The sequence below is a fragment of the Lichenostomus cassidix genome, chromosome 25 (assembly GCF_008360975.1).
Source record: "Lichenostomus cassidix isolate B80296 chromosome 25, HeHo_3.0, whole genome shotgun sequence".
Lineage (NCBI taxonomy): Eukaryota > Metazoa > Chordata > Aves > Passeriformes > Meliphagidae > Lichenostomus > Lichenostomus cassidix.
The window spans coordinates 1,587,213-1,611,187 of record NC_139505.1 but is presented as its reverse complement, the minus strand read 5'-3'; the positions used below and the strand labels follow the sequence as shown (position 1 = coordinate 1,611,187).

Here is a 23,975-nt window from a genome sequence, read left to right as displayed (position 1 = left end):
GGACCCTGGGCCACCTTGTCTTGGTTTGAAAACAAACCAGTGGGAGATCACAAGTCAAGATTGAAATTGAAAATAAGTGAAATAATACAAGGAAAAGCACTGACAAAGTCAGATACAACCTAACACCCTGTTAGGGTGGTAGTAGCAGTCCAACTGAAGTAGTCCAGTTGAAGCGGTGATCCTGTGAAGGTCTGGTCTCCAGCTGAAGATGCAGTGGTAGCTCTGGTCCTCTGGGAACCCAGTAGACAGGGCTAGCTCAGGCAGTTCCAAGGCCAGGTTATATCCAGGTGGGAACACCTGGCTCCTCCCTCCTCGGCAGAGCATCTCACAATGGGATGAGATAAGTCCATGAGTCACACGGTGGGTCCCTGATGGCCCATTGCCTGTCATGCGGGGTGGGTCGTTAGCAAGTGATAATAGCTAACGGATGGCCCATTGCCTGTCATCTGGAGTGGGTGATAGCAGCTAATGGCCCACAGCTGGTGGTAATAGAATACTTAACTACATCAATATTGCAACCTAGGACACACCTCTAGCCCATCGTGCAGCCAGGTGAAGGTGACAGGTGCTGAGCCCACCTTCACCGAGCAGCGCAGGGTCACGGGGTCACCTGTGTGCACCTGGAGTGCCGGGGGGCCAGGGGTGATGGTGGCATTGGCCACGGGCACTGCGGGGACAGAGACGGGGCTGAGGGTGGGGGAGGGGATGGCATCAGGTGTGGGGGGAGGGGATGGGGGGATGACAATATCATGGGTGGGATCCTTCCCAGCCCAAGGGTCTCACTCACCCAGGACAGTGACAATCAATGGGTCACTTTCAATTGTGCTCTCCCCATCGCTGACCCGGCACTGGTAGTGGCCACTGTCCTTGTCCCCAACGTGGCTCAGCTCCAGGTGGGGGCCAGTGCCCAGCAGTGCCCCTGAGCCCTCCCGGTGCCAGGAGAAGGACAGAGGACCTGTCCCCGTGGCCACCGCACAGCTCAGCACCAGGCTGTCACCAAGTGCCACCTGTCCATTGGGTGGCTGTGCTGACAAGGACACCCCTGATACTGGGATCCCTGTGAGAGGGGGACAGCAGGGGACAGTGACGGACTGGGGACACCAGGGGAGAGCAGGGGACAGCAGGGGACAGGGAGGGATATGGGGACAGGGAGTGACAGGGGGAGGGTCAGAGAGGGGTGGGAGGACCCCAGGGAGGGAGAAGGGGGCACAGAAATGGGGCGGAACCTGGGAAGAGACCCCAGTGAGGATGGGGGATTCAGGGCAGAGACACATGGAGAGGGATGGGGGAACTCCAGGGAGGGCTGTGGGGAACCAGACGGGGATGTGGGGACCTGGGGACCATGGGGGGACCTCAGAGTGGGAGGGAGGGGAGCCGGGGAGGTTGCCAGGGAGGGATAGGGGTACCCAGACACGGGTGGGGAACCCGGGATGGGACCCGAGAAAGGATTGGGAGACCCAGGAAGGAACCAGGGAAGGGATGAAGGTCTCCAGGTGGGGCTGAGCAGACCCAAGGAGGATGCTGGGGAAGAATGGGGAGACCCGAGGCATGGAGGGTGTGATCTGGGGAGAGACCTGTGAAGGGCTGGGGGGAGCCGGGAAAGGTGTCAGGGAGGGCTGGGGGGACACGGGCAGGGCTGGGGTACCCGGGGAGGCTGTGGGGTTGCCGTGCCCATCCCCGCACTCACTGCGCACCGTGACGCGGAGCCGGGCGCTGCTCTTCCGCACGGCCCCCTCCTCGGAGCGCACCTCGCAGCTGTAACTGCCCGAGTGGGAGACCCCCACGGCGGGCAGCAGGAGCTGCGGGGACCCCTGCGGGCCCCCCAGCAACTGCCCGTCCCGGTAGAAGAGGTGCAGGAGGGGGGCTCGGGGCCGCAGGGGGCTCGGGGTGCTGAGGCAGCTGAGATTCAGGGGGGACCCCTCGGTGGGCTCGGGGGGACCCTCCAGCTCCATCACCGGCACTGAGAAGAGCTCTGGGAAGGAGATGGGAGACAGGGTAGTGACCCCGAGTGTGCTGGGGACAGGCTGTGGGGCTATGGGGTTTTGGGGTGCTCACCATGCACTGTAACTGTCACCACCTTCGACCGCTCCCACTTCGACTTCCAGTTTTTCACCCAACCCATGCAGTGGTAGCCGCCGGTGTCATTCTCCTTCAAGTGGGACAGGGACAGCTCGGTCCCATCGAGAGGCCCCCTCAGATCGTTCCCATCACGGTAGAATTGCACCCCAGTGACCACTTTGTCCCACGAGCCCCGACAGCGCAGTGTCACTGTGTCCCCCTCCAGCAGCGCCCACGCTGGCACCTGCAGCACCAATGAGTCTGGGGGACGAGTAAGGACACGTCACACTGGGGGGTTCCTGATGGCACCAGGAGTGCCCCAGGGGTCCCCAAATTCAACAGGAGATCCCCTTACACGGGGATGCTCTGGGATGTCCCCATGTGCAGGGGACAGGTTCTGGTCAAATGAGGGGTGTGACCCAAGAAGCAGAGCTCACCCAGAACCCTCGGGGACCCTGCAGGTGCCGGGCTGGGGACACAAAACTCCCTCACCTTTTAGGACAGTCACAGTGGGGCTGAGTCCTGTGCTGGGTTGGTGACACTCATAGGTGCCACTCCTGGTGACATAGAGTTGATGGAGTCTATCCTTTTTCAACCAGAGCTTCCCATCCTTGTACCAGGTGGTGTCACCAGATGTCCCCAAGCCCTGGCAGCTCAGTGTCACTCTGTCCCACACCACCGCTGGTGTCCAGGGGGGATCCACGAGGATCTGGGTGGTCTGGGCACCTGCGGGTGACAGGGGACACCAGGGGACACCAGCCTGCCAGAGCCACTGCAGGACTGGGGGCAGGGGGCAGGGACATGGCATCCCCCGAGGACTCACCAGCAAGACTGAGGGTCTGGGCTGGAAGGGAGAAGGGAGAGGGTCTGAGTGGGGGTGACAGTGCAGGGACAGCGACACACGCGGACACTGTGTGTGGGGCTGTCCCCGAGCTGTCCCCATGGGGACACCAGTTCTGGTGGGAATGTGCTCGGGGACTGTCCCCAGCAGGGCTGGAGAGGCTCCCAGGGGACATGTCTGTGTCACAGCCACCCACATGCCACATCCGTGCGACACGGAGGCCTCGGGGACACTGCGGCCACTTCGGGCTGGAGGCGGACATGGCTACATCCCAGACATGGGGACAGTGTGACCATCCCGGAAATGGGGACACTGGGACCACCCTGGGCATGGGGACACCATGGCCACCCTGGGCTGGCACAGGTCACCCTCACCAGCCCTGGCACAGCCCCTGTCCCCACAGCCACATCCACACCGTGCTTGTCCCCTCGTCTCCTTATCTCTGCATCCCTGTCCCCAGTCCCTGTCCCCACAGCTGCCCCAGCCCCATGGTGCCACTCCCCACATCCCTGTCCCCCAGTCCCTGTCCCCAGAGCCCTGGTCACACTGCAGGGCCACTGCCTTTGTACCCCACTGGCTCTGCTGGCCTTGGGGACATCAGGGGACCCCGTTACCCCCCATGTCCCCTCCCCACCAGTCTGTGCCTCACTCACCCCACAGGAGCAGTGTCACCTTCCCAGCCATCCTGGTGTCCCCAGCGAGCCAGGCTGGCTGTCACACACACTGCCAGGGCCACCTGTCCCCAGCGTCGTGGGTCTTGAGACAAAGAGGAAGGAAGAGAATTTACATCTTGTCCCCATGTGTTGGTGGCACAGGGTGGGGGCTGGGTGGCAGCAGGGTGGGGACATGGTGGGACATGATGGGACATGGTGGGATAAGGTGGGAACGTGGAGGGACACTGTGGGGACACAGCAGGAACATGGTGGAACATGTGGGTACACAGCAGGGACGTGGGGGTGATGGTGGGGACATACTGGGACATACTGGGACAGGGTAGGGACATGGTGTGACACTGTGGGGACACAGCAGGGACATGGGAGTGAAGGCGGGACACAGCAGGGACAGGGTGGGACATGGTGGGGACATGATGTGACATTGTGGGGACACAGTGGGGACATGGGGGGACATAGGGTGACATGGGAAGACATGATGAGGACACATGAGGGACATGCTGGGACATGGTGCGACAGGGTAGGGACATGGTATGACACTGTGGGGACACAGAAGGGACAATGGTGTGTCCCAGGAGTGGGGGGCTCAGGGAATGGGGGGGGTCCAGGAATGGAGGTCCTCATTGGTGGGGGATCCCAAGGACCATTGTCCCCCTGTCCCCATGTCCACTCCCCAGGACTATGACAGAAAATTTCCTCCAGCTGAGCTGGCAGGGCTCTGCTGCTGACCCCCCCCTTTTTCTGGGGTTCCCCAAACCTCTTGCCACTCCAAATTTGGGGCTTTTTCCTTTCTGTATTTCCCCTTTTTTCCACCTGGGAGGGACCTCCCTTGGGAGTGACACAGCCCTGGGGAGTCTGTCTTAGGGGGGCTGTCCTTGGTGAGACACTGGGGACAGCTCTGGTGGTGGGGAGGGTGTGACACAGCCCGGGAGGTGTCCCTGTCCTTGTCCCTGTTCTTGTCCCTATCCCTGTCCCCCCCGTAGTGACACCACAATGGAGGAGTCATGAGCTCGGGGATGTCCCCATGGGAGGAGTCAGTGCCAATGACAGTGACAGTGACAGTGACAGTGACAGTGCCACCTCTGCCCATCACCCCATGACCCCTGATTCCTGTGAACCTCCAGCCCTGGATTTGAGACCCCTGGACCTCTGGGAATGACCACGAGGCTAATGGACCCCAAAATCCCTGGACCCTTGATCCCTGTGACCCCCTGACCCTGGCAGTGACACCCCTGGAGCCCCCAAGGCCGCTGAGTCCCCTGGCATTGGTGGTGACACTCCTGTACCCCCAAAACCCCTGGAACCCCTGGACCCCTGAACGCCCTGGCCCTGGTGGTGACACCCATGGATCCCTTGTTGGAAAATATACCAGTTTAAAAATCTTTTAATCAGGGGTTTTGTTTGCCTTTTACCCCTAGGTGGGGATGAAATTATTTCTGTGGCACATCCTGGCCAGAACAAAATCCTGGCCAGAAAATAAAGTGATGCCTTGACTCTCTAACATTAAAAAATGTTGGAGAGTTTTTTGTTCTTCCCATAGTTTCAGTGACAACAGGATGGGGATGCCATGGGAATGGGGGACCCTGTGGAAATCAGAGAAGTGGGGTAATTGGGCATCCATGGTTTGGGATCAAGGGGAGGGAGGTCCTGGGGAATGGAGATCCCAGGCAATGGCAGTCCCACGATTGGGGGATGTAAGGAATGGTGTCCCCATGGTTGGGTTCCCAGGGCAATGGGGGTGCCAGGGATGGGCAGTGGCTGGGTGGGCATGTGGGTCACAGCTCCTGCACTGGGTGCCTCAGATGTTGGGGTGACCCAGGGCCCAGCACAGCCCCCTCGGGTTGCTCAAGGCCTGGGAGTCACCCCAGGGGGTTTCCAGGGTGCTCTGTCTAGGTGCCTTCCAACCTTGCCCAGGTGCTTATTCCTCTCTTTATTTCCATTTCTTCCCTTTTTCCCCTCAATTTCGCACTGCCCCAGTTCCTGTCTCGGCGATCCCGAGGAGCTCCTGAGCAGGGATCGGGTTTGGGTGACCCTGAGGAGGGGGAGAAGGGAGTTCAGGGAGGGTGGGGGGCAGTGGGGGATGGGGGTGTCCGGCTGTGCCCCCAACACTTTCACTTTCCCTTTCCTGCAGCAGAAGGAAGAGGCTGTTTGTGCTCAGAGTCACACGGGGGGTGACAGGTTCTGTCCTGGGGGACACAGCCAGGGGGTTCTGTCCTGGGGACAAGAGTGGAAATACCGAGCAGCGGCTCTGCCCTGCGGCCGTGCTGGGGCTGAGGGTGACCCCGGCTGGATGGCCACAGTGGCTCCGGACACGCTGTCCCAGCCGCTCCGGACACATGGCCACCGTCGCTGCCGCAGCCCGGGACAGTCGCGCCACTCGCAGCGCCATGGCAGCGCCACCTGCCCCGGTGACCGAGCCCAGCACTCCGCTCCCGCAGGCCCGGCGGCTCCTGCCGGGCTCCCTGCTCTCCCCCAGCCTCCCGCTCCCTCCCTCCCGGCGCCCCCCGCCCGCCCCAGGGCTGAGCCCGGCCGAGGCTCCGCAGCAGCTGCGGGGCTCAGAGCCGCTCGGGGAGCGCCGGCTGCGGGGCTTTGGGCACCGGGGGGCACCGGGCAGGGCTGCGGCGGGGCTGGGCTGGGCTCGGGGGACATTTCAGGCTGCCCCCGGCTCCGTCCCGGGGCTCTCGGGGCTCTCGGTGCAGCTGCGAGGGAACCAGTCTGGAAATGCCCCAATTGATCATTTTGTCACCCTCCCCAGGGGACTGAGAGAGCCCCAAAAATCCTGCAAATCCCACAAGGATCTGCTCACAACCTGACCCGGACGCTCCTCCTTCCCGAGCTGAACAGACAAAGCTGAACAAACAAACCCCATTTCTCCGCTTTAATCAAAAAGCTGCGCTTTGAGTGCAATCAGAGGGAAAAGGGTCCTGTGCCCCCCTGGCAGTGGGATGGGAATGGGGAGCGCTGGGGGTGCTGTGGAGGGGAGGATGTGACCCCTGGGGAGACTCGATGTCCCTCAGTGCCGCCAGTGTCCCTCAGTCCCCGCAGTGTCACAGCACATTCTCGTAGGTGGCACTCGGGTCCTGCTGTCCCTCGCAGGGTCCCGACAGCTCCGCCTTGGTCACTTGTGGATCCCGAGGAGGGACAGTGACGGGGGAACGCCCTGGGGACCCTGCGAGAGACACCGGTTGTGGGGACCCTCGCAGGGGTGAGAGCCGAGTGTGACGTGTCGCTGTCCCTGTCGCTGTCCCTGTCCCTGTCTCCTCCCCTACTCACCCCCTGCCCTCTCGGTGCCCTCCATGAGGGTGTCCAGCACCTCCCCCTCCTCCGGGGGCTCCTGGGGGCCCTGCGGGAATCAGGGGTGTCTGAGGGGGTCTGGGGAGAGGGGAAAGGGCAGTCATGGCCGGAGCCCCCCTCACCTGTCCTGGGACTTCCTGGAGGGTGCAGGGAAAAGGGGAGGAGGTGACTGTGGGGTCCCCGAGACCCCTGAACCTTCCTAGGACCTCGGGAGCTCCAACCACCCATGGGACTCTCAAATCCCCACGGGACCCCAAATCCCCACTGCAGCCCCGATTCCCACAGGACACTGATTCCCCCCTGGACCCCAGGAACTCCTGAACCCCATGAAGTTCTGCACCACCACAGTGTCCCCAGTGCTCCCGACCCCCTGAGCCTTTGAGCCCCAAGTCCGGCAGGGAGGGGAAACACCAAACTCTCATAGGATCCCTGAAAGATTCCCCAACATCAGAGGATGACCCTCCAACACCACCCAGGACCCCCAGCCAAGGTCACTGGGGGCTCAGTTTCCCCCAGCTCAGGAGCTCTGGGTGCTGCCCCATCTCTCCCCACACTCCGGGGGTTTCCCCTCACTCCAGGACCCCCAACCCCCCATTGTCACCCACCCGGGCGGCGCCACCAGTGACAGCCCCCGATGACAGCCAGGAGCAGCACCAGGTACAGGAGGGTCCTGCCAACATTCACAGCCACATCTGGGGACACAGGGGGACACTGAGATCACCCAGAAACCCGGGAGTCCTCAAATCCCCAGTGACCCCATGTGACTCCACCTGTGACCCCACCTGTGCCCCAGTGTGCCCTCGGTGTCACCTCCAGGGCCAGCTCTGGGCTGAGCGCCCGGAACACATGGTGCTCATCCAGCTGGTTTGTGGCCTTGCACTGGTAGGTGCCAGAATGTCCCACATCGATGTCCCCAAGCTCCAGGAGGGGACCCTGGGCCACCTCCCGCCAATTGCGTAGCCAGATGAAGGTGACAGGTGCTGAGCCCACCTGCACCGAGCAGCGCAGGGTTACGGGGTCACCTGCGCGCACCTGGAGTGCCGGGGGGCCAGGGGTGATGGTGGCATTGGCCACGGGCACTGCGGGGACAGAGACGGGGCTGAGGGAGCTGCACCAGCTGTGGGCAATGAGGATGGGATGGGTGGAATTGGGGATGCCGAGTTTGCGGTAAACCCCAGCCCGAGGGTCACTCTCACCCAGGACGGTGACCATCAATGGGTCACTCTCAGCCACGCTGTCCCTGTTGCTGACTCGGCACCAGTAGTGGCCACTGTCATTGTCGCCAACACTGAGCAACTCCAGGCAGGGACCAGTGGCCAGTGATGTCCCCGAGCCCTCCTGGTGCCAGGAGAAGGACAGGGGACCTGTCCCCGCAGCCACCGTGCAGCTCAGCACCAGGCTGTCACCCAATGCGACTTGTCCCCCAGGGGGCTGTGCTGACAGGGACACGCCAGATTCTGGGATCCCTGTGGGAGGGCACAGCAGGGGACAGTGAGGGACAGTGAAGGGAGGGTCAGAGAGGGGTGGGTGGACCCAAGTGAGGAAGAGGGGGGCCCAGAGATGGAGGGGGGCTTAGAAAGGGACCCCAGGGAGGGATGGGAGATTCAGGGCGGGGACACCCGGAGAGGGAAGGGCCAGCAGGGAGGAGTGTGGGGACCCAGATGGTGCTGGAGGGACCTGGGAAAGAATGGTGGGACCTTAGGGCAGTGGGGGCACCTGAGAGAAGGGTGGGTGGGCTCACGGTGGGATGAGGAAACCAGGGCAGGGGATATGGGGGAGCCGGGCAAGGATGGGAGGATCCGGGGAGGAACCCAGGAAGGGATGAGGAGACCCGGGCAGTGATGGGGGTCCCCAGTTGTGTCTGGGGTACCAGGGAGGCTGTGGGGTTGCCGTGCCCATCCCCGCACTCACTGCGCACCGTGACGCGGAGCCGGGCGCTGCTCTTCCGCACGGCCCCCCCCTTGGAGCGCACCTCGCAGCTGTAACTGCCCGAGTGGGAGACCCCCACGGTGGGCAGCAGGAGCTGCGGGGACCCCTGCGGGCCCCCCAGCAACTGCCCGTCCTGGTAGAAGAGGTGCGGGAGGGGGGCTCGGGGCCGCAGGGGGCTCGGGGTGCTGAGGCAGCTGAGATTCAGGGAGGACCCCTCGGTGGGCTCAGGGGGACCCTCCAGCTCCATCACCGGCACCGTGAAGAGCTCTGGAAAGGAGATGGGAGTGGAGATGATGATCCCGAGTGTGCTGGGTACAGGCTGTGGGGTGCCAAGCTGTGGGGCTGTCGGGGTTTTGGGGTGCTCACCATGCACTGTTACTGTCGCCGGCTTCAACTACTCCGACACCGGTGACTTTGCGATGTTCACCAAGCCTCTGCGGCAGTAGTGACCACTGTGGTGCAGCTGCAGGGGGGACAGGGACAGCTCGGTCCCATGTATAGATGTCCCTACTTCCTCCTCCTCTCGGTAGAAGAATACTGAGGTGACAGGGGAGTTCTCCCTGACCCGGCAGCACAGTGTCACCGTGTCCCCCCTCAGCAGGGGCCACACTGGCACCTAGAGCACCAGCCAGTCTGGGGACAAGTGGGGACACATCACACCGGGATGTCCCGATGGCACCAGGAAGCCCTCACTGTGTCACCTCCAACACCCCAGGCATCCCCAATTTCAGCAGGGAAGTGCCCTTACCCTGGGATTCTCTGGGATGTCCCCATGTGCAGGAGACGGGCTCTGGTCACACCAGGGGGTGACCCAGGAAGCAGAGCTCACCCAGAGCCCTCGGGGTCCCCGCAGGTGCCAGGCTGGGGACACAAATCCTCCTCACCATTTAATATGCTCACGGAGGGGCTGATCCCAGTGCCAGGTCTGTAACATCTGTAGGTGCTACTCCAATAGACAATCAAGTGGTCAGCTGCATTCTGCCAGCAGAGATGCCCATCCTTGTACCAGGTGGTGTCACCAGATGTCCCCGAGCCCTGGCAGGTCAGTGTCACTCTGTCCCACAACACCGCTGGTGTCCAGGAGGGTTCCACGAGGAGCTGGGTGGTCTGAGCACCTGCAGGTGACAGGGGACACCAGCCTGCCAGGGCCAACACAGGGCTGGGGACAGCAGGATGGGGACATGCCATCTGCCTGAGGACTCATCAGCGAGGCTGAGGGTCTGGGCTGGAAGGGAGAAGGAAGAGGGCTGGGTGAGGGTGGCACCACGGGGACAGTGGCACCCGGGAGGTGTAGTGTGGCATTGTCCCCAAATTGTCCCGATGAGGACAGAGTGACATGATGTCGGAGTTTAGGGAAGGCCTGGAACTTTTCTCCATCACTGTTACGAAGCAACAAATAGTTGGGTGTTTAGAGCCATCAAGTCTTTTGAAAAAGACAAATGGTATGCTTGGGCAGGGCAGGGTAAGGGAAGAGCCGGCCCTTGGAACACTCTCTCTCGTGGTTCAGAAGCTGAGAGGAGAGGCTGCTCTTTGCTTTTCAGCTGCGACCAGAGGAAATCCAACTGTGCCCTGTTTTTTTCTTCTCCTGGCTGGGTGAGCTTTGATTCTACCTTTTTTTCCCACTGGGAAGTGCATGTTTCCCCAGGCTGCGTTTCCTTGCAGCAGCTGCCGGGAGAGTCCGGCTGTCTCTGCCGCCTGCCCCCCGCCCTCTGCCACACAAGGCCGCGGCGTCTGCTGTGACTGCAGAAATCCTTGCTACCTCACTAGCTAGCTGGGAGAGAGCCAGCTCCTACCCCTGCCGCCCTCCTTTTTGCCGCTCCGAGCTTCCCTGCCTGTTTTTTCAGCCTGCCCACCATTACCAGCTGCGTGAGGCTGACCTGACCCTGTGCCACAGCACCACCTACAGCTGCTCGGCAGTCATTGCATCTGCCCTGCCCGACCAGGAGCTCAACAGCGCCCCTGCTGCTTGCAACCGTGATTACACCACATGGGAAAAGGCTCGGCAGCTCAAAAGTCATCTGCCATTGGTTTCTGGGTCTAGTTGTGGTTGCTATTATTGTTATTGCTTGTTTATAGATACTAGTAAAGAACTGATATTCCTTTTCCCATACCTTTGCCTGAAAGCCCTTGATTTTCAAAATTAAAATAATTCGGAGGGAGGGGAGAATCACATTTTCTGTCCTAAGGGAGGGTTCAACCTCTCTTAGCAGACACCTGTCTTTCAAACCAAGACACATGGATGTCTCAGGGATGGGGACACCACCGTCACCCCGTGCTCAGGCAGGACATGGGGACACTGTGGACACTCCAGACATGAGGACACCACGGCCACCCCGTGCTGGCACAGGTCACCCCCCACCAGCCCCACAGCACCTGTCCCCATATCCCATCCCAACGGTCCTTGTCCCCTTGTTCCCTTGTCTCTGTCCCTGTCCCCACAGCTGCCCCAGCCCCATGGTGCCTCCCCACTCCCCCATTACTGTCCCCACCTTTCTGTCCCCTCTCTCCTGTCCCCACTGCCAGCCCACTACCCCAGTCACCCAGCCCGTGACCCCCCGAGGGGGGCTGGGTTGGGATTAGGGTGGGGAGGACTCAATCCCTGAGCACCATCAAGGGCAAAACGGACTCGATTTGGGGCAAATAATTGCATTTATTATCCATCAAAACAAAAAACAAGAAGTAAAATAAACCTGAAAAACTCCTTCCCCCCACCCGTCCCTCCTGAGCCGGGGGCTTCTCCAGGGCTGCGGGGTGTCCCTCATGTCCCCCGGGGTGTCCCTCGTGTCCCTTGGGGTGTCCCCATCACCCCCCACCAGCTCCGGCCATTTTGGGTCACGCTGCGCTGGTCCCGCACTGGTTTTCCCAAATCCATGGGGCTCAGAGGGACAGAGAGGTGGTGGCCACGGGCGGGGAGGGGACAGGGCCAGCTGCCGGCAGTTCCTGGTGGCCACGGGGAGGGGACAGGGCCAGCTGCCGGCAGCTAGGGAGTGGATGGGAAAGCCTCTGCGGATACTGGGAGCACTGGGATGGAAAAGAGACCCCACATGGGACCTCCACACTGGTGGCCACCCCCTGTGTCCCACAGGAGCCGGAGGGGGACACGCACGAGGGGTGCCCAGGGGAGGGGATCTCCAGTGCCCCCAGTGTCCATAGTGCCTCCAGTGTCCCCAGTGTCACAGCACATTGTCGTAGATGTCACCAGAGTCCGGCTGCCGCCCGTGGGGTCCCGGCAGCTCCGCGTAGGTCACCTGGGGGGATGTGGCACGGGGGGGCCCTGCGAGAGGCAGTGACTGGGGCGGGTGACACCCGAGGGTGACATGTCCCTGTCCCCGTCCCCGTCCCCATCCCCGTCCCTGTCCCTGTCCCTGTCCCTGTCCCCAACACCCGTACTCACCCTCTGCCCTCGCGGTGCTCACGACCTGGGTGTAAAGCACCTCCCTATCCTCCGGGGGGACCGAGGGGACCCTGCGGGGATAAAAGGGGTGGCTGTGGCTGTGGCGCTGTGGGGTGGGGATAAAGGGGGTCAGGACTGCAGCTCCCCACTCACCTGTCTTGGGGCTTCCTGGTGGCTGCAAAAGAAAGAGGAGTGGGGTTGACAATGAGGTCCCTGGGGCCACTGAAACCTCCCAGGACCCTTGATTGCCCCCGGGCCTCCTAAGCATCCCTGAACCCCCAAAACCCCTGAACCACCCCAAAGCTCAAGATCCCCTGAGCGCCCAGAGATCCCAAATACAGCGGAAAGGGGAGATCTCCCAATTCCCTCAGGACCCCAGAAAACACCCAAAATCCCAACACCACCTCAAACCCCACAGGAGCTTAGCTAAGGTCACTGGGGGCTCAGCTCCACCCAAGGAAGAGGCAGTGGGTGCTGCACATCGCTCTCCCACTCTGGGGGGCTTCCCACCGCTGCCCATCCCCCAGTGTCACCCACCCATGCGGTGCCACCAGCGCCAGCCCAGGATGGCAGCCAGGAGCAGAACCAGGAGCAACAGGGAACCACCAACCCCTTCGGCCACTGCTGGGGACAGAGAAGGACACATTGAGGTCACAAAGAACCTCAAAGGTCCTGCACTCCCCGTGACCCCGTATGACCCCCACCTGTGACACCTGTGCCCCAGTGTCCCCGCAGTGTCACCTCCAGGGCCAGCTCTGGGCTGAGTGCCCGGAACACACGGTGCTCATCCAGCTGGTTGGTGGCCACGCACTGGTAGGTGCCAGAATGTCCCACATCGACGTCCCCAAGCTCCAGGAGGGGACCCTGGGCCACCTCGTGCCCATTGTGCAGCCAGGTGAAGGTGACAGGTGCTGAGCCCACCTTCACCGAGCAGCGCAGGGTCACGGGGTCACCTGTGTGCACCTGGAGTGCCGGGGGGCCAGGGGTGATGGTGGCATTGGCCACGGGCACTGCGGGGACAGAGACGGGGCTGAGGGTGGGGGAGGGGCTGGCAACAGGTTTGGGTGGAGGGGATGGAGGGAAATGAGGGCAGGATGGGGGATGCCGTGTTTGGGGTCACCCCCAGCCCGAGGGTCCTGGTCACCCAGGACAGTGACAATCAATGGGTCCCTTTCAACCGTGTTGTCCCCGTCACTGACCCGGCACTGGTAGCGGCCACTATCATTGTCCCCAACCTTGCTGAGCTCCAGGCGGAGCCAATGCCCAGTGGCGTCCCCAAGCCCTCCCAGTGCCAGGAGAAGGACAGAGGACCTGTCCCCACGGCCACCGTGCAGCTCAGCACCAGGCTGTCACCCAGTGCTACCTGTCCCCCGGGGAGGCTGTGCTGACAGGGACACCCCTCATACTGGGATCCCTGTGGGGGGACATGGGTGTGATGGGGACATGAGGAGGGGAGGGAGGAGATGTAGGAGAGGGTGGAGGAGACCCGAGTGGGTGAGAAAGGGAGTGGTGGGGGATTCAGGGATGGGAGACATGGAAAGGGATACAGGGGACCCCGGAGAGGGGTGAGGGGATGCAGACAGGGGTGGTGCAACCTGGGGACAGTGGGGGGACCTCCAGTCGGACTGGGTGTCCCCAGTTGTGTCGGGGCGACCCGGAAGGCTTTCAGGGAAGGATGGGGGTCCCCAGGCAGTGATGGGAGATGGGAACGGTGACCCCAAAGCCCCTGGGTAGAGGCTGTGGGGATGTCGGGGTGGCGGCTGTGGGGTGCTCACCATGCACTGTCACTGTCACTGTCACTGGCTTAGACTCTGACACCAGTGATGTTCCGAAGCTCACCCAGCCCTTGCAGCGATAGCTGCCACTGTGGTTCAGCTGCAGGGGGGACAGGGACAGCTCGGTCCCATTGACGGCCCAGCCCAGTTCCTCCTCCTCGCGGTAGAAGGACACCGAGGTTACAGGGGAGTTCTGCCAGCCCCGGCAGCGCAGTGTCACCGTGTCCCCCTCCAGCAGCGGCCATGCTGGCACCTGCAGCACCAACGAGTCTGGGGACAAGTGGGGAGACGTCACACCAGCATGTCCCAATGGATCTGGGACCCCCCACTCTGTCACCTCCAACACCTCAGGGGTCCCCAATTCCAGGAGGGAAGTCCTCTCACATTGGGATGTTCTGGGATGTCCCCATGTGCAGGACACAGGCTCTGGTCACACCAGGGGGTGACCCAGGAAGCAGAGCCCACCCAGAGCCCTCAGGGTCCCCGTGGGTGCCAGGCTGGGGACACAAACCTCCCTCACCGTCTGAGACCCTCACAGAGGGGCTGCGCCCAGTGCCGGGTTTGTCACACATGTAGGTGCCACTCTTGGAGACAGTGAAGCTGGCAGGTGCATTCGGCCACCAGCGCTGCCCATCCTTGTACCAGGTGGTGCCATTGGTTGTCCCCGAACCCTGACAGGTCAGTGTCACTCTGTCCCACAGCACCGCTGGTGTCCAGGGGGGATCCACGAGGAGCTGGGTGGTCTGAGCACCTGCAGGTGACAGGGGACACCAGACTGCCAGGACCAGTGTGTGGCTGGGGAGAACAGGGTGGGGACATGGCATCCCTTGGCGACTCACCAGTGAGGCTGAGGGTCTGGACTGGAAGGGAGAAAGGACAGGGCTGGGTCAGGACAGCGACACCCAGGGCACAGGGTGTCCCCAAATTGTCCCCATAGGGGCACCAGAGTGGTACAGAGGTTTCAGGGATGGGGACACTGTGGCCACCCCAGGCTGATGCAGGACATGGGACACAGGTCACTGCTACCAGGCCCCAAAGCTCTTGTCCCCACCACCCCATGTGCCTGTCCTCTTGTCCCTGTCCCTTCCATCCCTTGTCCCCTTGCTCTGTCCCACACCTGCCCCAGTCTCATGCTGCCTGTCCCCACATTCCTGTCCCCCCGTTCCTGTTCCACTTTTCCTGTTCCCCTGTTCCTGTCCCCACAGCCACTCCACAACCCAGTCACACCAGTCTCTCCCCCCAAGAACTGGCTCTACTAGCATTGGGGACTTCAGAGATCCCACAGCCCCCCTATGCCCCCTACCCACCGCTCTCTGCCTCACCAGGGCCATCCCTGGGCTGTCACCCCTGTGCCCAGGGCACTCACCCCACAGCAGCAGTGCCACCTTCCCAGCCATCCCGCTGTCCCCGGCCATCCAGGCTGGCTGTCACACACTGCCGGGGCCACCTGTCCCTGTTGGTGGCTCTTGGGCCAAACGGGAAGGAAACGAGGTCACATCTCTTACTCAGGCGTGTTTGACACCTGGTGGGGACAGGCTGGCCACAAGCTGGGGGCAGGGCGGGGACATGACGGGGACATGGTGGGACAGGCTGGGGACATGGCAAGACACCGGATTCCCACGACTGGGGACACAGGGGATGTGTAGAGCCAAAGATGGAGTTCCCAGTGGGATGGAGGTCCTGGGGGAATCACAGTCCTGGGGGAAGGGAGGGTGCAGGGGATGGAATCAAGGGGAGGGAGCTCCTCGGCAATGGGGGTCCTGGGCCATGGAGACCCTGGGCAATGGCAGTGCCAGGCTGGGGGGACATAGGGAATGGGGGTGCCATGGTTGGGTTCCCAGGGCAATGGGGGTGCCAGGGATGGGCAGTGGCTGGGTGGGCATGTGGGTCACAGCTCCTGCACTGGGTGCCTCAGATGTTGGGGTGACCCAGGGCCCAGCACAGCCCCCTCGGGCTCCTCATGGCCTGGGGGTCACCCCAGGGGGATTCCGAGGGTCTCTGGCTCTGTGCCCCCTCCCCCACCCAGGCGCTTTTTCCTTTCTTTATTTCCATTTCTTCCCTTTTCCCCTCAATTTCACACTGCCCGAATTCCTGTCTCAGCGATCTCAGGGAGCTCCTGAGCAGGGATCGGGTTTGGGTGACCCTAAGGAGCGGGAGAAGGGAGTTCAGGAAGGATTGGGGGCTGTGGGGGATGGGGGTGTCCAGCTGTGCCCCCCAACACTCTCACTTTCCCTTTCCTGCAGCAAAAGGAAGAAAATTGAATTTATCAACCATCGAATCAGAGCTGAAGAATGAGAAGTGAAACACACCTTAAACACACATTCCCCTCTCGGGCACTTCTCCAACGTGGGTTTCACAAGGGCTCACAGCACCCTTCGGGCATCCCCTACTGCACCGGCGGCTCCTGCCGGGCTCCCTGCTCTCCCCCAGCCTCCCGCTCCCTCCCTCCCGGCGCCCCCCGCCCGCCCCAGGGCTGAGCCCGGCCGAGGCTCCGCAGCAGCTGCGGGGCTCAGAGCCGCTCGGGGAGCGCCGGCTGCGGGGCTTTGGGCACCGGGGGGCACCGGGCAGGGCTGCGGCGGGGCTGGGCTGGGCTCGGGGGACACCTCAGGCTGTCCCCGGCTCCATCCCGGGGCTCTCGGGGCTCTCGGTGCAGCTGCGAGGGAACCAGTCCAGAAATGCCCCAATTGATCATTTTGGCACCCTCCCCAGGGGACTGAGAGAGCCCCAAAAATCCTGCAAATCCCTCACGGATCTTCTCGACAGCCTGACCTGGATCCATCTCCTTCCCGAGCTGAACAGACAGAGCTGAACAAACAAACCACTTTTTTCCCTGTTTAATAAAAAAGCTGCAGTTTGGGTGCAACAAGAGGGAAAAGGTTCCTGTGCCCCCCTGGGGCTGGGAGGGTGAATGGGCAGTCATGGCCGGAGCCCCCCTCACCTGTCCTGGGACTTCCTGGAGGCTGCAGGGAAAAGGGGAGGAGGTGACTGTGGGGTCCCTGAGATCCCTGAACCTTCCTGGCACCTTGGGAGCTCCAACCACCCACGGGACCCCAAATCCCCACGGGACCCTCAAATCCCCACTGCAGCCCCGATTCCCACAGGACACTGATTCCTCCCTGGACCCCAGGAACTCCTGAACCCCATGAAGTTCTGCACGACTGCAGTGTCCCCAGTGCTCCCGACCCCCCTGAGCCCCAAGCCCGGCAGGGAGGAAAAACCCCAACTCTCTCCAGGACCCCCATGGCCCCCCCATTGTCACCCACCCGGGCGGTACCACCAGTGACAGCCCCCGATGACAGCCAGGAGCAGCACCAGGAACAGGAGGGTCCTGCCGACGTTCACAGCCACTGCTGGGGACAGATGGGTCATGAGGGTCACCACTCACCTCAGGAGTCTTCACCCCCAGTGACCCCATGTGACCCCACCTGTGCCCCAGTGTCCCTGCAGAGTCACCTCCAGGACCAGCTCTGGGCTGAGCGCCCAGAACACACGGTGCTCATCCAGCTGGTTGGTGGCCACGCACTGGTAGGTGCCAGAATGTCCCACATCGATGTCCCCAAGCTCCAGGAGGGGACCCTGGGCCACCTCGTGCCCATCGCGCAGCCAGATGAAGGTGACAGGTGCTGAGCCCACCTGCACCGAGCAGCGCAGGGTCACGGGGTCACCTGCGTGCACTTGGAGTGCCGGGGGGCCAGGGGTGATGGTGGCATTGGCCACGGGCACTGCAGGGACAGAGACGGGGCTGAGGGAGCTGGCAGCAGCTGTGGGGCAATGAGGATGGGATGGGTGGGATTGGGAATGCCATGTTTGGGGTCACCCCCAGCCCGAGGGTGTCGCTCACCAAGAACAGTGACATTCAGTGTGGGACTCTCAGCCACACTCTCTCCGTCGCTGACCCGGCACTTGTAGTGGCCACTGTCATTCTTCATAACCTTGCTCAGCTCCAGTTTAGGGCCAGTGCCCAGCAGTGTCCCTGAGCCCTCCCGGTGCCAGGAGAAGGACAGGGGACCTGTCCCCGCGGCCACGGTGCAGCTCAGCACCAGGCTGTCACCAAGTGCCACCTGTCCCCCAGGGGGCTGTGCCGACAGAGACACCCCCGAGAGTGGGACATCTGTGGGGGACATGGGTGTGATGGGGACATGAGGAGGGGAGGGAGGAGATGTAGGAGAGGATGGAGGAGAGCCGAGTGGGTGAGAAAGGGAGCGGTGGGAGATCAGGGAGGGGAGAGCTGCAGGGGGATGCAGGGGATGAGGGGATGCAGACAGGGGTGGTGAGACCTGGGGACACTGTGGGGACCTCCAACAGGGTTGGGTGACCCGGGAGGCTGTCGGGGAAGCATGGGTGTCCCCAGGCGGTGATGGGAGATGGGGACAGTGACCCCAAGGCCGCTGGGGAGAGGCTGTGGGGATGCCGGGGTGGTGGCTGTGTGGTGCTCACCATGCACTGTCACTGTCACCAGATTCGACTCCTGCGACACCAGTGACGTTCCGAAGCTCACCAAGCCCTTGCAGCGATAGCTGCCGCTGTGGTTCAGCTGCAGGGGGGACAGGGACAGCTCGGTCCCATTTACAGACCTCCCCAGTTCCTCCTTCTCGCGGTAGAAGGACACCGAGGTGACAGGCTGGTTCTGCATTCCCCGGCAGCGCAGTGTCACCGTGTCCCCCTCCCGCAGCGGCCGCGCTGGCACCTGCAGCACCAGCCAGTCTGGGGACAAGTGGGGACACATCACACCGGCATGTCCTGATGGCACTGGGACCCCCACTGTGTCACACACAGAGCACCAGGGGATCCCCAATTCCAACAGAGGGGTCCCATGGCACTGGGATGCTCTGGGATGTCCCCGTGCAGGGGACAGGCTCTTGTCACACCATGGGTGTGACCCAGGAAGCAGAGCTCACCCAGAGCTCTCAGGGTCCCCGCGGGTGACAGGCTGGGGACACCAAACTCCCTCACCGTTTGAGATGCTCACGGAGGGGCTGAACCCTGTGCAGGCTCGGTGACAATTATAGGTGCCACTCACAGCGACAGTGTAGTGGCCAGCTGCAGTCTGCCCCCAGAGCTTCCCATCCCTGAACCAGGTGGTGACACCGGATGTCCCCAAGCCCTGGCAGGTCAGTGTCACTCTGTCCCACACCACCGCTGGTGTCCAGGGGGGATCCACGAGGAGCTGGCTGGTCTGGGCACCTGCAGGTGACAGGGGACACCAGCCTGCCAGGGCCAGCGCAGCGCTGGGGACAGCAGGGCAGGGACATGGCATCCCTTGGGGACTCACCAGCGAGGCTGAGGGTCTGGGCTGGAAGGGAGAAGGAAGAGGGCTAACTGGAGGTGCCACCTCGGAGACAGTGTCACCCGGGAGGTGTAGTGTGGCATTGTCCCCAAACTGTCCCCGTGGGGACAGCCGTGTGACACGGATGTCTCGGGGATGGGAACACCACGGCCACCCCGTGCTGGCACAGCTCACCCCACCTGCCCCACAGCACCTGACCCCATATCCCATCCCGATGGTCCCTGTCCCCTTGTTCCCCTGTCCCTGTCCCTGCAGCCCTGTGTCCCTGCCCCTGTCCTCACACCCGCCCCAGCCCCATGGTCCCTCCCCACACCCGTGTCCCCCATTATTGCCCTCATCTTTCTGTCCCTTCTCACCTGTCCCCACGGCCACTCCACAACCATGGTCACCCCCACGGACTGGCTCTGCTGGCTTTGGGGACTTCAGGGGACCCCACAGCCGCCCTGTGCCCCCTCCCCACCGCTCTCTGCCTCACCAGGGCCATCCCTGGGCTGTCACCCCTGTGCCCAGGGCACTCACCCCACAGCAGCAGTGCCACCTTCCCAGCCATCCCGCTGTCCCCGGCCATCCAGGCTGGCTGTCACACACTGCCGGGGCCACCTGTCCCTGTTGGTGGCTCTTGGGCCAAAGGGGAAGGAAATGAGGTCACTCCTCATCCCCACGAGAACCTGGCACATGGTGGGGGCAGGGTGGCCACAAGCTGGGGACATGGTGGGGACATGGCAGGGGACATGGTGGGACAGGCTGGGGACATGGTGGGACAGGCTGGGGACATGCTGGGACACGGGGCTTTGACGATTTGGGACACAGGAGCTCAGCAGAGTCAAAGATTGAGGTCCCAGAGCAATGGGAGTCCTGGGGGAAGGGAGGGTGCAGGGGATGGAATCAAGGGGAGGGGGCTCCTCGGCAATGGGGGTCCTGGGCCATGGAGACCCTGGGCAATGGCAGTCCCAGGCTGGGGGGACATAGGGAATGGGGGTCCCATGGTTGGGTTCCCAGGGCAATGGGGGTGCCAGGGATGGGCAGTGGCTGGGTGGGCATGTGGGTCACAGCTCCTGCACTGGGTGCCTCAGATGTTGGGGTGACCCAGGGCCCAGCACAGCCCCTTGGGCTCCTCATGGCCTGGGGGTCACTCCGGGGGGATTCTGGGGTGCTCCGGCTCTGTGCTTCCCCCTCTTCCTCTCCCAGGGGCTTTTTCCTCTATTTCCATTTCTTCCCTTTTTCCCCTCAATTTCACACTGCCCCAATTCCCGGCTCGGCGATCCCGGGGAGCTCCTGAGCAGGGATTGGGTTTGGGTGACCCTGAGGAGGGGGAGAAGGGAGTTCAGGGAGGGTTGGGGGGCTGTGGGGGATAGGGGTGTCCGGCTGTGCCTCCCAACACTTTCACTTTCCCTTTCCCGCAGCAGAAGGAAGAGGCTGTTTGTGCTCAGAGTCATCCGGGGAGTGACAGGTTCTGTCCTGGGGGACCTGTCCCACGGGACCCCCAAATCCCCACTGCAGCCCTGATTCCCACAGGACACTGATTCCCCCCTGGACCCCAGGAACACCTGAACCCCATGAAGTTCTGCACCACCACAGTGTCCCCAGTGCTCCCGACCCCCTGAGCCTCTGAGCCCCAAGTCCGGCAGGGAGAGTAAACTCCCAAACTCTCATAGGATCCCTGAAAGATCCCCCAACATCTAAGGATGACCCCCCAACACCACCCAGGACGCCCAGCCAAGGTCACTGGGGGCTCTGTTTCCCCCAGCTCAGGAGCTCTGGGTGCTGCCCTAAAGAGAAACGACGAGAGGGAACTCACGGCAGTCTCAATATGAGATATAAAGTAAGCTCCATTTTATTTCACCAAACGAGAGACTTATATACTGTTACAGAAGTTACTATTCATAGATACACACACACACCTGCAGTCTGTTCTCACACATTCAGGGATCCTCCTGCTAACTCCCTTATTCTTTTCTCATAACACTTCTGACTCCCTAATCTTTCTCATGACATTCTTCCCACAGAACATTCTCAAGCAAACAAACCACTGTAGCTTGTTGGAATTTTACTGAGGCCTGAGAATTCTGTTAGCATAAGTTTTGCTGGAAAACTGCGTTTTCCAACAGTGCCCCCGTTTCGCTTGTGAGAACAGATGTTGTCTGTTATCAGATTAATTTGCTTAGCTATAAGTAATTCTTATTATTAGAATTGTTATAAATTTACCTAAGGAAATTTCACTAGTTATTTAAATATGTTGCCATGGTCTAGAAATTGTCATTGCTGAAAACATTCACTTCACAGGTAAAGCTTGGAGAACCTTTCCTGGGTAAGGACTCCAAGTTTACTTGGAAGAAGGTTTAGCTCTTATAAACTCAATTTGGTAAATGAAAATTAATTGATCACATTTTGATGCAAAACACTTTGGACTCATGGCATGTTTCCCAGCCAGTTAGAACCAAAGCTTGGGCAGAGCTTAGGTGCTAAGTGGAAGGGTTTTCTTAGAACATCTTATAAACAAGCTTTGATTAATATCAATAAGGAGAGTATCTTAACATGTTACCACTTTTGTAGATAGCTATATAAGGTGAGATGAAATATTTGAAAACAGTGGATATTATCATTTGACTTTAACTAAGAAAAATAAAACTGCAAAGCTTTTGTGAATAATAATATAAACTAACAAATTTAAAACTTAAAATTAATATCACTAAAAATGAATAAAACTTAATCTTAATAAATCTTATTTTAAACTAACAAATTGGATTTAACTACAATGGAATTTAAAATTGATATTACCTTAACAACTTAACTCTAACAAAATTTAAAACTTAAATTTTAAACAAAAAAACAAAAACAAAAAAAAAAACAAAAAAACAAATTTAAAACTTAACAGAATTTAAAATTAACATCACTAATATTACTTAACAGAATTTTAACTTTAACAGAACTTACAACTTAATAGAATTTAAATTCACTATTACTTAACTTTAACAGAATCTATGCTTAATCAAAAGTACTTAACAGGTAGTTTAAACTATTCAGTATAACTTCACTCACAGGTTTTCATTCACACCTTAAAACTCTCAAGAAATCAAAATCACATTCTCATCAATCACAGGCTTCATCTACATATTAAAGCATTCAACACACTCTCAGTAGGCCTACAATATTCACACATACACACAAATGCTTTAGCAAAATTCAACTTTTGTTCACGGCTTTTAGTATTCAAGGTGTTATTTTTTTTTATCAGGATAATATCTTGTTACAATGCTTCTTTATTAGTAAATTACTGGAAATAGGTTTTGGTCTGTTGGTCAATACGTGGCAATGGATGTTTCACCCTGCCAAGCGAATAATTAGAGGTTTTGGAGAGAACAGCTGGAGAACGTGTTCAAAGATTTGTTTCTGAAGCTAGAGAGCGCGGTGGGATCGCTGCCGCCATGGGGAACGACATGGACGTGATTCCCGAGCGGGAGATGAAGGATCTCCAGTTCAGAGCACTGAAGAAGATTCACATCTTTGAAACTCTTAAAAGTTCTCCATGATTACAAAAGAAACAACTCCATCCTGTATCAAACTGCTGTTTTGCTGGCAACGCTGTTGGTTAGTTCTGGTTCGCTGCTGAGGTTGCCAATCATTTCCTCATCCTTGGGGAGGAGTAGAGTTTAGGGTTTCACCACAGACGTTACAGTTGGGGCAGTGAAGGAGGCGTGGATGGCTCGCGGCTCCGCCCACCGGGGCACCCTCTGGGACTTCCGCTCTGGTTGTCATTCGGCCGGAAACCACGGCTGGAGCAACTTCTGCCACAGGTCTCTTTGTGTGGCGTGCCGGCGGCGCGCAGTGAGGGGTAGGGGCCGCCGCTGGTTTTGGTCTTTGTTTCTGCAAGCTTCTGAGCTGTGAGTATCTCTGTTGCAGCGGGAACACCAAACTTTTCTGTTACAGTTTTTTCGTATGTGTCTCTCACTCCCGCATCGGTAACATCGGGATGATTTCTGGTTACTCTGTTTCTTTACCCGCGATATCTGAGCTCGTTCTAACAAAGCATTCAGTTGTTCTGGCAAAAGTTCAACAGTGACTCTCTCAAACAAAGCAGCTAAGATGTTTTTCGTTGTAAAATTGCCAAGCTCTGTGATACATTGAGACAGGAACAGATTTTTCATCCAATCGAGTAACTTTGTTTTCTCGGCTGTCGGCAGCAGCATGGCGTGCTCTCTCTCCCCCCCCCTCCCTGGCGGGGGGGGTTTTCCCGGCTGCTGTGCCGCGGCCGAAGTTTTACGCATATCAAAAGCGGCACAGTAACTCACAGGTTTTTCTCTGCTCAATGCGGGTACTATGTCCTGTGCCGTGAGCCAGGCAAGGTTTTGCTTTGTGGCATGTATTTGTAAGCAGGCTACAACTTTACTCCATGGTTTGCCAAGCTTTCTTGCTATTTTATCACAGTCCAAAAGCAAAACAGCTCCGTAATTCAACCACTCTCCTTCACTGAATACTGTAATAGGATTTGTAAAAAATCCATAAGCTTGTCCTACCACTATCAGGCCCATTAAGTGTGATAGGCCACTTTTACTGAGTCCGTGCTTTTCTAAAAAGCATAACAATAAAATTTGGGCTACCTCTGATTCCAGTTTGGTCCAGCTGGTTTTCAGGGTCCTGGTCGACACCGTCTAAGCACTCTATTGAAGCTCGCAGTTGCCAGAGTTCGTGCAGTTCACCAAAGTATAGCCCTCACGGTAGGCAGGTC

The 23,975-nt window shown here is 59.8% G+C and overlaps 4 protein-coding genes across 4 annotated transcripts; all 4 read right to left on the bottom strand.

The window, feature by feature from the left end:
• Positions 1-506: 506 nt before the first annotated feature.
• LOC146427191 (Fc receptor-like protein 2) lies at positions 507-3,362 on the bottom strand. The gene is made up of 4 exons (XM_085082200.1): positions 2,551-3,362; positions 1,688-2,319; positions 788-1,057; positions 507-667 (listed from the first exon to the last, which is right to left on the bottom strand). The coding sequence occupies exons 2-4, from the start codon at positions 1,950-1,952 to the stop codon at positions 507-509; spliced, it is 696 nt and encodes a 231-aa protein (XP_084938326.1). The 5' UTR covers positions 1,953-2,319; positions 2,551-3,362.
• Positions 2,033-5,959, bottom strand: LOC146427190 (low affinity immunoglobulin gamma Fc region receptor III-B-like). The gene is made up of 5 exons (XM_085082199.1): positions 5,807-5,959; positions 3,839-3,911; positions 2,882-2,902; positions 2,551-2,784; positions 2,033-2,319 (listed from the first exon to the last, which is right to left on the bottom strand). The coding sequence occupies exons 1-5, from the start codon at positions 5,957-5,959 to the stop codon at positions 2,033-2,035; spliced, it is 768 nt and encodes a 255-aa protein (XP_084938325.1).
• A 166-nt stretch (positions 5,960-6,125) lies between these two features.
• LOC146427189 (Fc receptor-like protein 2) lies at positions 6,126-10,428 on the bottom strand. The gene is made up of 8 exons (XM_085082198.1): positions 10,417-10,428; positions 8,776-8,926; positions 8,061-8,330; positions 7,635-7,943; positions 7,519-7,556; positions 6,844-6,913; positions 6,627-6,739; positions 6,126-6,269 (listed from the first exon to the last, which is right to left on the bottom strand). The coding sequence occupies exons 1-8, from the start codon at positions 10,426-10,428 to the stop codon at positions 6,126-6,128; spliced, it is 1,107 nt and encodes a 368-aa protein (XP_084938324.1).
• Positions 10,429-12,336: 1,908 nt separating this feature from the next.
• On the bottom strand, positions 12,337-20,334 carry LOC146427188 (low affinity immunoglobulin gamma Fc region receptor III-A-like). The gene is made up of 8 exons (XM_085082197.1): positions 19,769-20,334; positions 19,235-19,255; positions 18,916-19,146; positions 18,400-18,666; positions 17,804-18,073; positions 12,892-13,197; positions 12,725-12,811; positions 12,337-12,362 (listed from the first exon to the last, which is right to left on the bottom strand). Exons 1-8 carry the CDS (start codon positions 19,815-19,817, stop codon positions 12,337-12,339), a joined length of 1,257 nt encoding a protein of 418 aa, XP_084938323.1. The 5' UTR covers positions 19,818-20,334.
• Positions 20,335-23,975: the final 3,641 nt, after the last annotated feature.

Bases quoted from the DNA above. Each gene is read 5' to 3' on its own strand.
- LOC146427190 (XM_085082199.1), bottom strand. From the start codon at position 5,959: ATGGCGCTGCGAGTGGCGCGACTGTCCCGGGCTGCGGCAGCGACGGTG. The intron at 3,912-5,806 runs GTATTTCCACTC...GTGTCCCCACAG, and splicing joins CAGGGCAGAGCCGCTGCTCG to TGTCACACCATGTCCCTACC. The intron at 2,320-2,550 runs GTGAGGGAGTTT...CTCGTCCCCCAG, and splicing joins CACTGTGACTGTCCTAAAAG to ACTCATTGGTGCTGCAGGTG.
- LOC146427189 (XM_085082198.1), bottom strand. The intron at 7,944-8,060 runs GTGAGAGTGACC...CTGTCCCCGCAG, and splicing joins ATTGATGGTCACCGTCCTGG to TGCCCGTGGCCAATGCCACC. The intron at 6,914-7,518 runs GTGCTGCTCCTG...TGATTCCCGCAG, and splicing joins GCAGGACCCTCCTGTACCTG to GGCCCCCAGGAGCCCCCGGA.
- LOC146427191 (XM_085082200.1), bottom strand. From the start codon at position 1,952: ATGGAGCTGGAGGGTCCCCCCGAGCCCACCGAGGGGTCCCCCCTGAAT. The intron at 1,058-1,687 runs GTGAGTGCGGGG...CCCCTCTCACAG, and splicing joins GCTCCGCGTCACGGTGCGCA to GGATCCCAGTATCAGGGGTG. The intron at 668-787 runs GTGAGTGAGACC...CTGTCCCCGCAG, and splicing joins ATTGATTGTCACTGTCCTGG to TGCCCGTGGCCAATGCCACC.
- LOC146427188 (XM_085082197.1), bottom strand. From the start codon at position 19,817: ATGGCCGGGGACAGCGGGATGGCTGGGAAGGTGGCACTGCTGCTGTGG. The intron at 19,256-19,768 runs GTGAGTGCCCTG...TCTCCCTTCCAG, and splicing joins GGTGGCACTGCTGCTGTGGG to CCCAGACCCTCAGCCTCGCT. The intron at 12,812-12,891 runs GTGGGGGTCATA...CTCTGTCCCCAG, and splicing joins CTGGGGCACAGGTGTCACAG to CAGTGGCCGAAGGGGTTGGT.